This window comes from Dermacentor variabilis, chromosome 10 (assembly GCF_050947875.1).
Source record: "Dermacentor variabilis isolate Ectoservices chromosome 10, ASM5094787v1, whole genome shotgun sequence".
Classification (NCBI taxonomy): Eukaryota; Metazoa; Arthropoda; class Arachnida; order Ixodida; family Ixodidae; genus Dermacentor; species Dermacentor variabilis.
The window spans coordinates 35,412,764-35,426,104 of NC_134577.1; the positions used below are offsets into that span (position 1 = coordinate 35,412,764).

General features: G+C 46.3%; 3 protein-coding genes across 3 annotated transcripts in view; 1 reads left to right on the forward strand and 2 right to left on the reverse strand.

Annotated features, from left to right (window-relative positions):
• Positions 1–1,841, reverse strand: part of LOC142560302 (phospholipid-transporting ATPase ABCA1-like) — an 85,759-nt gene extending 83,918 nt beyond the window's left edge. Inside the window, exon 1 of the mRNA XM_075672297.1 lies at positions 1,660–1,841. The gene's annotated coding sequence lies outside the window, so the exon portion shown is untranslated. The remainder of the gene's footprint in view (positions 1–1,659) is intronic.
• A 1,578-nt stretch (positions 1,842–3,419) lies between these two features.
• On the forward strand, positions 3,420–6,705 carry LOC142560303 (gamma-glutamylcyclotransferase-like). Its single transcript, XM_075672299.1, has 3 exons — positions 3,420–3,646; positions 5,609–5,742; positions 6,358–6,705. The coding sequence occupies exons 1-3, from the start codon at positions 3,470–3,472 to the stop codon at positions 6,641–6,643; spliced, it is 597 nt and encodes a 198-aa protein (XP_075528414.1). The 5' UTR covers positions 3,420–3,469; the 3' UTR covers positions 6,644–6,705.
• A 1,884-nt stretch (positions 6,706–8,589) lies between these two features.
• On the reverse strand, positions 8,590–9,409 carry LOC142560304 (large ribosomal subunit protein eL13-like). Its single transcript, XM_075672300.1, has one exon. It carries the CDS (start codon positions 9,276–9,278, stop codon positions 8,634–8,636), a length of 645 nt encoding a protein of 214 aa, XP_075528415.1. The 5' UTR covers positions 9,279–9,409; the 3' UTR covers positions 8,590–8,633.
• Between the last annotated feature and the right edge of the window lie 3,932 nt (positions 9,410–13,341).

The window sequence follows — 13,341 nt, forward strand, 5'->3', positions numbered from 1 at the left end:
GTCCAATTATTCCCGGTAAACGAAGCATGTCTTGGACAGCAGCTGGCTTCACTGCCGAAACAGTACCTGGCCCCCATTCCTAGTAATAACAAGGATTAATTAGTTAACTTATAACTATTTATGTAGTTTGCTTATCAGTGCGTACTCGTCGCCACTAGTAACGTGTTCGCGAAAAAAAAAATTACCTCGTTCACTTTAATGTGCCGTCGCCGGGATAATCATGACCTCTTCATGCACTCATTCACGCCACATTTCGTACGATGCATTGGGCTACGAAATATTGGAACCCATGGTCTTCGGAGAGTACTTCGCTAAAGCTACTGAAAGCTAACAGCCGAAAGCACACCTACGAAATAAATCTCAAAAAAGAAAATTACATGAAGTAACATCTAGGCGTCAACACTGTCCAGCATTGGAAACAGCTTATAACTACACACACGAGTGCAGATCGAACGTACCAATCCAATAAATCCATTTCTCCACGCCTCTGACGACGCGCTATTCGCGTCAACAAGCTTAGTACAGGATTAAAACAAGAACGTCAAAAAAGGGGAAGAAAACGTATTTGTTTAGTTAATTCACGAGAAATGCCACTTCAAACGTACTCAACACGCTCAGCAGGACCTTCAACTCCACGCCTAAAGAAATGTCAGAAAACAATTATATATTCACATGAAGAGAAATTAAATACGTCGATGCCATTCCGCTGGCGGTTCCCGTCATTTACAGGTTGTCGAATGCTATCAGAAGCCGTGCTTTGTATCATGTGCGCGCATGTTGACACCCCCAGGTTGAGCTGTGCCGAGAAAAGAAAAAAAAAAAAGGCAGAACAGCTACAGATTTTCTTTTTCTTTCTCTCTATCTCTCCCTTTATATCTGAGCCTCTCCCGCACAATGTAGCCACGCACTAAATGATAAGAGCTTCAGAATCAAATCAACTTGTCCAGGCAAATGATAAAAAATATCCGAAGATATGATACGACTCAGAACGCATTTACGATGTACGCTGGCTCGTCACCGATAGACAAAAGACTTGCCGAATCAAAGCCCCGTACTTAAATTTGAATTACCATTGCTACCACAGTTTGCGGAAGTGCAGTTTAATTGACGTTCACTGACAGTCGACAGGATCCAGGGACAACTCCGTCCACGCTGGACAGCGATCGGCACGTTTATAGCGGTCGATGATTCACTGCAACGTTACATCAAAAGATGAACTACGTAGACTGGGCAGCCGATTTCGGCCGGAGAAAGTGTCAGGGCTTCCCGCAGGTGCGCCGTCAGACGGAGGTGAAAGCTTTGCGTGATTCCGCGACCTTTCGACAATGCCCGTTCGCGAAAGTAAAACACACACACAGCAGCAGCAGCATTAACCGTAACTGAAGAAGCCGTCGCGTCGGGATTCTCTCGACGAAGTACCGAAGCACAGCCGAGCTCGTGCACACAGTGCCAGATTCGCGCCGATGCACGAAGCTAAACTGAAGCAACAGACCCGCTATCTTGCGCGAGCGAGCCCGAGGAGCAAGAGCAAAAAGAAACCGCGCACTGCGAACGAACGCCCGTGGCTCTTTAAAGCTGGCACGCGCAGGAGAACACGCTTTCCTAAAGACGCGAGAGGAAAAAGAAGAGAGAGATTAGGCGCAGGGCGCCGAAACTCACACATTCGGCACGCTGTTATCCGGACTAGATATATGGCGCTGCCGAGATTAAGCCTTGCAGACGACCAGCTGACTTGAGAAGCAGCCACTAGCACAGCCACCGCGCTGTGCACGACGGGTACGCCGGCTCTCGTCGCCCATGTCGTCGTCATTTCACTCTCCTCTTCGCTCGCAGGTGGTGTAAACTGAGTTGCCAAACTGCGCCTTCACTATTACATCCAAAACTGCAGAACATTTCTTAAAATACTAGATTACATAGACCCATCTACGAACAAAAGATAAATCAATAAATTTCAACGCACATTCCTTTAAAACAAATATTAGTTTATTATTTGCCTCACAGATGGCGCGACAATTTGTAATACTCAATACAAGTGCTTACTTTTGTTAAAATTTTTGAGGTAAAATTTGTCGCAAGTGGTGCAGCTACGTTCTACGTTCTGTTGCGCACCAGACGACGGAAGGCGGTCCACTGCGCCGTCGTCCTTGCCTCGAAAACGAGAGGAAAATTGCACTTTTCACTTGTTTTCTTCTTTCCGCCTTTTCTTTTTTGTAGCGTCATCACGCTTCCCTGAGTCAGTTCTTTGTTCATCAGTCAAGTTGCAACAAGGAGAAATAAAACTGAGAAAAGAAAATGAACCGTTGTTTGACCAAACCGGTCCGACTGCTCCCTACCGCAAGGGTACGCGAGACGTCTGCTCACGGCTACGCATGTTATTTGTGCAAGGTGATCTATCTTCAGCGCGCGACAATGATAGTCCAGTACCGGGTGCCACAGAGATAGTTTGCAGGTGTGTGCGCAGTTGCTGGGATACGAGTATATCATCAGTAGACGTGCAGCCAATGGCTTTCGTGCGTATTCAGGAGTGAAACGGGCGAAGCCCGTTTACCCTGGGCGAAGCAGACTGGCGTTCCCAAGTAGACGGGAGAGTTTCGCCGCGAAATGCGAGCTGCTGGCTGCTGTCGCGATAGCGTATGGATGGATGATTGAGGCTCAACCCTTCGAATCGGGCGGCGGCGGCGCGCGCCACCTAGCCTTTAATGGTTCTATAATATATGTATGCATACCTATGTATTTACGGTCGTGGTATTTACTCCTTTACTTTTGCGTTGATATTGTCCACGTGATATTGTCCACGTGATATTATCGCGTGAGAAAAACTTGTGACGCCCCCTGTCGGCAGCTACAGAAAGCAGTGTTTCAGAGAGGGCTGCCATGGGGCTGCCTAAAGAAGGGCATAGATGGGAAGCGTATGAAACTCTATGGCCGGAGGGGCTGAAGCCATAGAGTTTCCTACAAGAATTACATTTTTGTAGGAAACTCTATGGCTGAAGCATTAAACGAAGCATGTTCCAGGAGCGGACAAAATGCGGCAACCATCCTTGACCAGCTGCTTTCTGCAGCTGCCAGCAGGCGGCGACGACTTTATGCTTGTGCCTCCGACAGCAGTTCGCATCAAAGTGGCAATTTAACCATCTTTATTCTATGATTTAACTGTGGCAAGTGTTAGAGTGAACGATGTAGACACCAAAATTCGAGCCTTCCGCAAAATTTTAGCAAGAACAGTGCAGCGGTAAGCGCAAATTCTTTTTTAGGACACGTTAAGCGAAATATGCAGGACCCTGTACAGCGCGCGCGCAAACGACACAGAATAAAAACCGTCTTTTTTTGACGTGTCATGCGTCATCCGTTTCTCTGCTGCCTGTCGGCTCACTGTCAGCTGCGGAATCTAACGCGGTGCTGTAGCAGGGTCATAACGCGGTGCTGTAGCAGGGTCATAAAGTACGACGGTCTTCCTGCGGCTCTACCTATGGCTGTATCGCGGACGCCCGCACATAGCGCGACCCATGCTAGCATGACTTCGTCGGCAGGGAAAACCCGTAGCCCCGACGACATTTTGTATTTCGCCTACGGCAGTAACATGTGGTCGCATCGCATGCACATCTGCAACCCGACGGCCAAGTTTTTCGACACTGCGGTACTCGAGGTGAGTGCCCCCATACGTCGATCGTCATGACACTCGGCTAGACATCGATTGTGTACGCAAGCTTTAAATGCTCTGAACGCGGCGCATGCACCGTGTATATTGGCATATATGATCGTCTGCTAGTAGTCAGTCGTAATCATGCTCGAGTTATAGCGTTATCCCTATCTGCAGATTCAACACGGCCACTTTCGATCGCGGTCAAGCCCGATCCGGATCGAAATTCTCGACCGCGGTTGGCTCGATCCCTCCCGCAAATTTAACTCCACAAAGTAGCCCATCGCAACCGAGAAATTCGATAGCGATCGAAAGTACGCCGTGTGACACCCGTATAATATCTTATCTGGGGAAAGCGGTGAACGCCAGTAGGCGCGCTTTCTTTTAAACCCAAGTGAAGGTGTTTGAATGGGAAAGGGGACTGGACTCGCTGTTTTACGTGTTTGTATATACGCATTTATTCTTTTTCGCTGTCCTAATCACCATATTTCATCATCATTATTACAGGACTAATTTTTCCTCAACTGCGAAGCTTTCAGTCTGGGAAAACCGTGCGCGTTTCCCTTGTATAGCTTCGTGCTAAATTCGGGTGGTTGGCAATCTTTCCCTTTCAAGACACTTCTTCAACCTTAATTGCGGGATTCCGCGGAATTGACTTGCCAGTTGTGGCTAGCTACCCATGTCGAAAGAGAAATGAGGAACAATTGAGTTCAATAAAGCCTTGCAGTGCTAACACCACATACAGTGTCGCATGACAGTGCAGTCAGTCCTAGGTCTTTTTTATGTGATATCATTCTTTGACTACTTTTCCCACTTTGTGTCGGTATCCTTCGTTATTTTCTAACCCCTATCAACTTGCTGCGAGCGCACTCCACAGGTAGAACACCCATTCTTCTAGCTCAATCAATCTGTTAATTTCCGTCTTTCGTGTACACGATACAATGAAAATAGGTGGCAAGAGAAAAAGCTGCTTTTTCAAAGATTGACCGAGCTCTTGCCACCCGTACAGTAGCAAATATACAGCAGCCGGAATTTATATAAACATTTTATGCCTGAAATATACTCCTATATAATCGTGCTGTAGTTCATATTAAGCCAGGTATGCTGAATCCCAATTCAACAGTGCCAGAGGGACAAAACTGGCTGCGGTTGAGAGGCCACCTTTAGGGAAGCTTTCTTTGTGTCGTGTGAAGGTGATCTGTGGAGGCGCTGTGGCAGTTAGGTGCATTCATGCGATTAGCATTCTTAGCCTACTTCGCCCACTAGAGCTTGTAAATAAAGGAATCTTCAGAAATGCAATGTATCGCTACATTGCTTGAATGCTAATCGCATTAATGCTGACAGTCATTGTGAGAATAGCTCTGCTAGAATTAACTTTTAACTACAGTAAGTGATAAACTAGCTTCAAGTTACATCAGGCCTGTTGCATATGTATGATCTCTTTCATTATTAAGTGCTGTCAGTAAGTTTCACTGAGCTCCTGCATAGTCAGTGAAATACAATTACTGCAACATGAACTCCCTCCATAACTTTGTAAACAACTCGATGACAATTGCTGTCTCAGAGTGGCTGCCGTTCAACCCTCCTAGAACTCATGGAGTTCATGTTCTAAAAATTGGATAGTATGTCATGCTCCGTCACAAATATATTTTTACAGTTAGGTGAAAATGGGTGACTAGATGAACCGATTTATGGAATCGTTTCCCAGACAGTAGTTCTTTGCTCCTGCACTATAGTTTGCAATTGGTTTAACTGGGAATTAGTCAGGTCAGCAGCAGTTAGTTTGCACCTAGTATCTCTAATTTGTCATAGTTACAGTACTGTTTCAATCATGCATCATCACCGATTAGCCCAACTGTCAATTTAGTCACTGGTCAGCAAATTTCAGTTGAGCATTTTTACATGGGAGACCAAATATTATGCCTATATGTCCTGCAAAATTTAAATGGTGAATGTCACTGTGTGCAGGGCTACTATGTTGGTTTTGTGGACTACTTTAAGAGCTGGCAAGGTGCTGCAGCCATACTGAAAAAGAATTCCGAACGCACCACGCATGGCGTTTTATGGACACTTCCAAAGGGAGACATACAGAATCTTGACCGGTGAGTCTAGAGAAATACTGCAGCACCTTTTTTTTGTAGTGCCTAAAAGGTTCAAAATGTAGCAACCTCGCTATATCCTAACACCATGTAAATTGACGTGTATAGATCCCGCACGGCCAGCCGCACCAGCATTCTTAATCCTGCGTGTGGCAAATGTTCTAACTAGTGTGTGTGACCAGCCACATATTACCTCCTCTTCATGTAAAAGAACCACAGCACGTGGCAAACAGTTTGATCCTGTAATGCGACGGCAAGGAATGTGGATGCAAGAAAAGCATTGATGGCAGGGTAGGAAAACTAGTGTGGGACAAAGAGCATCAGTCATCAAATGGTGGTTATGCAACCTGCTTCCAAAAGTTAAGCACATGAAAGTACATATAAACATAATGATTTGGCCCTGAGGGTGTTCAAAATAAATAAATAAGTAAACAAAACATCATTTTTATGTTGGTAACGTGCCAGCTGATATTAAAAACCAACTAAACCACCTATCACGTCCTTGTGTAGTCTTCGGTCTGAGGTGGATATGTACAAGTTCGTAGAAAGTTATAGCACTACTTTTTCGCTTAGACTGTGCATACTTAAGTCTTCTGCCTATTTTATCTTTGAATGCAGGCAGGAGCGAGAGTATGAAGCCGTCGATGTGACAGTGAAGCTGCCATCAGGGGACAAAGTGGTCTGCCGAACATACCTCTATCATTCCTCAAGGCCCGGAAAGGAAGATATGCCCTCGCTTCTCTACAAAGCCGTCATCGTGGCTGGAGCAATTGAACACAAGCTGCCCGAAAGCTATGTGCAAGAACTGATGAAGAACCCTGACAATGGCAAAACACAGGGTAGCAACATTGGGGTGGACATCGACAAGCTCCGGTCATGTGTGAATGGATACCTTACCTTATGAATGTGTACGATTTATTGAAGTGATAGTTATGCAAGTATTTAGTAAACAGTTTGTTGAAGACATACCCGGCTGTGCTTGGTGCATAAAGAAGTATGTTAGGTTAGATGTTGTGGAACACTGGGTTGAATGCAGAACATTAAAAGCACTTTTGAGAATGTATTCCCAATGGTGCCACAACGCCTTCTGTTACATAACTGGGCTCCTGTTTCATTCATGTTAAGTCATGTTCACATCATTGCCTTTTCAGAGAAAAGGTTTGCAAGACCCCAGCTTGTGAAGCACACTTAAAGAGCACGGTGATTTTTTCCCTTTATATGACTTTAGAATTGACTGTTCTGGAAAGCCTTCTTAATATTCTGCAATATACAGGGTCCTGAATATTTGGCTGCGCGTGTTGAAACAAGATTTTTCACTTACCACTGTCCTGTTCTTGCTCAAATATTGCAGAACAGTTGCATTTTGGCGTCGACTGCATTTAGTATAGCATTTAACACAGCTAATTGCCTGGTTTCTAAGAAAAAAGTAGAAATTTGCCTACGCTAATGGGGATGCAAGCTGCTGCCGCAACGGTGCAAGCATATCTTGTGTTGTCACCTTTCGTCATCTGCAGAAAGCTGTTTCAGGGAAAGCAGTCACCTGTTCCAGGAGCGGGCAACACGTGGCAGCCCTCCCTGAAATTCTGCTTTTTGCAGATGATGGCAGAGGGCGACAAAAGTCTGTGCAAGGCCTGGCTTTTCAGACTCCATTTTTCCCATAGGCAAAAACAGTTTCTCATTTTTGTTTTAAAACACAGGCGACTAATCGTGCCAAGTGTTATACTAAACGAATTCGACACCAAAATGAGATTGTTCCACAAATGTTTGAGCAAGAACACTGTAGCGGCGAGTACAAAATCTTTTTTTGAACATGCGCAGCCAAATATTCAGGACCCTGGCTTGGTAAATTGTGTTAACATGAACATGAGCCCATTAAGATTGTCTTTGGTTCATCTGCAACACACTGCACTACCAGCTTTTGCCATGCAATGATAGCTTTGCACAATTCCAAGCTATTAGTCATGAGCTAAAATCCACGACCCTCTAAGCTCACCATTTCAGCTGACGGAGTCGTGCCGCCTGCAAGTGCTACAGTCACAGCAGGGCAAAAAAGCCAGCGCCTCTCCCACGCACAAGTCAAGACCGACACCCTGCAGCAATTTGCGTCCTGGCAGTCTCTTACACCTTCAGTTCAGCCTGCCACCATCCAACTCCATGTTCCTGGCCGCCATACAATAGCAAGTGCGCTGCATCTGAAGCACCGCACTAAATTGCCTTGAGCACCTTCTTGCCAGAATGGAGAGATATGGTTCCTCGTGTCTATTGCATGTTGTTGCACTGTAGCAACAGCTTCCAGTGACTATTACTTGAGCATTCCCTCCAGAAATGCAAGACACTGAACCTACCTCAATGGCCACAGCATTTGCGGCAGCCTTCAGCAGGCATATCCAATCATCACTACATCCCCGTCACTTAATCTGCACGTTCTAGTGCAATAATGAAACCCAGGTTGGGCACGCAAGCCACTCTGGTATGGGCAGTTATGCCTCTTGCGGCTCTGTAAGCCTGGCCACGGCTTTGGATACAAATGATGTATTATTAAATAGTGCTGCAGCCATTAACATGCTTCAGTTATAATGCACTGAAGTCAAACTTATTGCAACGACCCCCATTACTCAACCAGCACGACAGGTATCTTTCAAAAAACGCTTGCTGAATAATCTCACCATAAGAAATGCGATTATTTTACCAACCACTCCTATCCACGTACGAAGATTTCAACTAAGATGAGCAGCTTCAAGTTGCGATCAGAAATAAATCTACTGCGACGCGAAACAGAAGGCAGCACAATGTGCAGCACTGCAGCACCCTGCGGCCATATCAGTAAACCATAAAGAAGATCACCAATGGTTCATTTTTCCCTTGGCATTTAATGTATTCACACAAAGCTCACGCTAGGCCTTCTTAGGTGCCTGAGCCTCCATGGTCTCCGCTGCCTCGCGAGCCTTCTTCGCCCGCTTGCCCCAGAGGCGTGCCTTGGCCTTCGCTTGCCGCAGATGTACGTAGGCGCTGTACTTCTTTTCTTCTTCAGTGGGGACTCGAGGCTTTTCACGGTGGGCGCTCTTCTTCAGCGGCATGATGACACCGCGCAGCTGGGTCGCGAGCTTCTGTTCCTCCGCCGACGCATCACCCTTGCCTGGCTTCGAAGCCTTGCGCGGGAACAGGATCAGCTTGGAGCGATACTCCTTGAGACGCTGAACGTTCTGCTGCAGGCTTTCAACGCTCTTGTTGCGGCGCCTGTAGTCCACGGAGATGCCGATGGTCTTGGCGACCCTCTTGGCGATGCCCGCGGCCTTCAGTTCATCCAGGGAGAAACCTTTGCCCAGGCGCTGTTTCGTGTTGTACTTGAAACCCGGACACCTGACGACGGGTCGCAGGGAACCCTTGACGGGTCTCGGCGCGATGGCCCGGGCCCGTTTCACGCGGTGTGCGTGACGGCGCTTCTTGCGCATCGGCTGGTTGAACCACGTCTTCACGTAGCGCTGCCAGTCCTTGTGGAAGTGGCCGTTGGGCACCATATTGTTCCTCTTGGGAGCCATCGCTAACTAACTCTTAAAGGCAGGGCTGAATGTAAAATCCTACCGGTGAGTCGGCGGTCGCCGACGCAAATTGTGACAGCGGCGACAGCACGTTGTGCACGTTGCACGCCGGTTCTCAGAAGGATCTTAGCAAATTTAGTAGCAGCAGTTGGGTGCAGAACAGAACTGTCGACAGAATATGGCCGCTGCATACAGTTTAGCGCTGTAATCACTAGCGACATATAAAAAAATTGTGTATTAAGCCGTGAAATTTAGGCTAACTCCGCTACCCTCTGCAGATAAATTTCCCAGGAAAGAAGGAAAGTTTATAAAACTACTTCCGAACCGACTGGTATCCGTTTCATCAGCAAGGCAGAACATGGATACCGCGGGACCGTGAATGACTACATGATACACTGTAATTATCATAATTAAAGCGTTTTCACGTGGCTACTCACTGCTAGTCGTTTTGCTACTCGACACCATATTACGCACTCAACATTTTGCGCGAAAATTGAAAAGAAGAAAATAATAATAAAGATTGTGCGATTGTTCGAAATTTCCGAATAACGATTCGGATAGTGCCCTATTTGATTAGGTATTCGAATCAAATAGTTTTCAAATAGTTTTCGAATATTTTAAAATGTCAATTGTGCGCAATCAAACATAACAATGAAGCAACAGTACGACAATTTTTTTTTTAAATTCCTGCGGGCACAACATGCGCATAAAACTCGAGAACTTACGTAGTGCAACAGGCTACGTTACAGGGATCGTTCGCACTCTGGGCTGCCCAGCAGGCTCACGACGTGGCCGTGAGACTTGGCCTTCCGGTCCCGACGTGGGAGCGGCCCGCTTAGTGGTTAATTATCACTACTTGCAGGACCAAATAAAGTTTTCCATCCATCCATCCATCCATCGCACTCTCCGAAAAGTACTGCCTATGCGGGCTTAATTGTTTCTAATTGCTCCATTCGTACATTCTGATAAACACCGTCTGATAATGCGCATTGTATAATGAGAGAAAACTGCTAAGCTTATGAATATTGTGATATGAATACTGTTTTGCATCAGCTGTGAAAATGGATTCTCATTATTCGAAAAAAAACCATATTTGTTTCACTTCTGGCACGATTCGATTCGGTCTCCAAAATTACCATTCGCACACCCCAAGATAGGTTAACATTTTGTAGTGGCACCTAATGTGCGAAGCGATAGTTTGTGCAACTTCGGTGACGTGGGGCCGCGTTATAGGTAACGATTCATTTAATTTTCAATTATTAACGCGTCAGCGTTAAGGAGCTCGTGTCGCAGAAAAGCCGGTGTCGTCGGCGTCGGTGTCGGCGTCGTTGGCCGTGAGCGATAAATCCCAGCAGGCACTTCATGAATAAAAAACAACTTGCAAGATGGGCTGGGTGGGAATCGAACCAGGGTCTCCGGAGCGTGAGACGGAGACCCTGGTTCGATGCCACGAGTTTTTTTTTCTTTATTGTTCGATGCCACGAGTTCGATGCTTCAAAGCGGTACAAAAGCGCCTCTAGTGAACGCGGTGTTGCCTTAGAAACGAGCTGTTTCCAAGGCTCAGGCGTGCGTCGCTTGCTCAGGCGCACATTTCGTTGTCGCACCGAACGCTGCGTTGCTCGACGCTCACCGCGTCCGATGCGGGGCGCGTAGTTGCTGCGCCGTAGCCCATTGTCTTACACCCCTTGGCGGGTCGACGGGAACGCTGTCGCGTTCCACTCTTGAAGGCGAAGCTTAAGCGTCCTCCAATTTTTTTCACCCTCTTATCATTGGATAGGACTCGCCGTTATCGCTGTCTTCGTTCGCCACTGGCAGCAACGGATGATACGATAAATAAAAAAAATATAAAAATCGTTTCAAAACACGGCTTCAGCCTCTGTGAATCCTTTCCTTGCTTTCGTTTCGTGCTTCGATGATAGCGGGCCTCGCATACTGCGTAGCATACCCTGTCACACGGCAAATCTAATGTCATTTCCAACAAATGACATTTGTTGCGATTAATTTCATTATCACAGTGCGCTGTCACGCGGCAAAAACCAATGTCATTTGAATATGATGACAATGACGATAGTAAAAAAAAAAGACATGCCTCAAACCCACTTTTGTCCAATAATTATTTTCCAATATGCTAAATTCCACTAGAATACGTGATCATTGCTTTCAAACCATAGCGTTCGATCACTAACTTGTCGACATTGCCAACGAAGTCGAGTCGAGCTAAGGCAAGCAACAGGGCGAAGAGTACGATAGGCGCGTCCGCTACATCTGCTAAAGCGGTACGAGAAGGGCAGTTGCATGTCATCGCCGTTCTGATGTGCATGCGAGCTCATTCTTGGCGCGTGCCATAGGAAAACACGCGCACGCTTTTACGCCAAGTCAATTGAAGTGGCCGCGGCCGATGCTCCGGTGAGAACCAACACGACTGCTGCAGCGAAAGCTAAAGACGGCTGTCTGGTCACTAGGCTGAGAATAGTTTTCTGTATTTATGCATGTGATGGACTTCAATGTCGTTAAAGCAATAATTAGGTAATAAAATGGATAGAATAATAGTGATTTTTTGTTATAAAAGAAGCATGTACTGTTTGCGAAACACTCGTAAACTCGTGGTGTCGAGGATACACATTCAGTTCCAAACGAATGCGAATGAGTTTGGCGCACTCATTTGTTTGTAAATGTCATTTTCGAAAATGTCCTTACGTTTTACCGTGTGACACCAAAGAAATGGCATTATCAGAGAATGTCATTCGTTGTAAATGACATTAGATTTGCCGTGTGACAGGGGTAGCATGCATGCAAACCCTGCAGCTGCGTGCCGCTATGCAAGTAGTCTGTCTGCCTCATTTATACAGTTCTGTATATATACAGGGTGTCCCAGCTAACTTTGCTTCATAAGCTGGTTAAATAATCTTGACTAATTACGCAATTAAGGATAATACAAATCAATAGTGTGACTTACTCCATACAACAGTAAGCTACATGCATTAATTGTCGTCGTAGAGTCGTCATAAAAATATGCCCATACATACGACGCCACCAAATGCATGCTGACGACTATTGTATGGAGTAAGTCAATAAAGTTATGTAAAAAATTCCAATTAGAAAGTTGTAGGGCGGCTTGCAGCACGTCCGATTAAACAGTTTCGAACTTTCTATCTATTAAGTATTGTTTCTTTTTTTCACCGCTTACTGCAGATGCCCGCGAAAAAAAAAAAAAAAGAAGAAGGCTCTCAGTGGTCTTTCACTCTTATGAAGAAGGATAACCAGGGAAGCCGAACTGCACCTCCGCCGCGGGTCAGTCCGGCACTGCACCATAACTGCAGTATCTTCCGAATCGGTCCACCTATGGGAAGCGCTTAAAGGGCCCCTGAACTTAACGGTTCGGACAAATTTTGTAGACGCGTAGGGTACAGTTAAAGTTAATCATTCGCACCACAATTTGTGTAACGCCTCATATTAAGAGAGCTACGGACGACTACAATTTACATGCATTTTCTCAACTGACCGGGCTTCATCGCCCCCTCTTCCCGAATTTTTTCTGGCCGGCGTCCTACCCGCCGTGGTTGCTCAGTGGCTATGGTGTTGGGCTGCTGAGCACGAGGTCGCGGGATCGAATCCCGGCCACGGCGGCCGCATTTCGATGGGGGCGAAAATGCGAAAACACCCGTGTGCTTAGATTTAGGTGCACGTTAAAGAACCCCAGGTGGTCAAAATTTCCGGAGTCCTCCACTACGGCGTGCCTCATAATCAGAAAGTGGTTTTGGCACGTAAAACCCCAAATATTATTATTATTATTATTGGCCGGCGTCCTGCTCCCTTCTATATCCTTCGAGCGCCCGCCCCTTGACAAGTACAGGATGGTACACGCCTTCAGCCAGACCAAGGGCCGGCTCAAGGTAATAGTTGTGTTATTATGCACCAAGCATGGGAACTTAGCAGAGAATAATGCCACCTTAGCCCCCCCCCCCCCCAATTCGAAACAAATCCTGGCTGCGCGCGTGTGCGCTAGTATAATGTAGCAAAACTCAGCTTTAATTACGTGCAATGGTACGTCTAAATTATATGC

Excerpts from the sequence above, each read along its gene's own strand:
- LOC142560303 (XM_075672299.1), top strand. The coding sequence starts at position 3,470 with ATGGCTGTATCGCGGACGCCCGCACATAGCGCGACCCATGCTAGCATG. Across the intron at positions 3,647-5,608 it reads TCGACACTGCGGTACTCGAG|GGCTACTATGTTGGTTTTGT; the intron begins GTGAGTGCCCCC and ends CACTGTGTGCAG. Across the intron at positions 5,743-6,357 it reads GACATACAGAATCTTGACCG|GCAGGAGCGAGAGTATGAAG; the intron begins GTGAGTCTAGAG and ends CTTTGAATGCAG.
- LOC142560304 (XM_075672300.1), bottom strand. The coding sequence starts at position 9,278 with ATGGCTCCCAAGAGGAACAATATGGTGCCCAACGGCCACTTCCACAAG.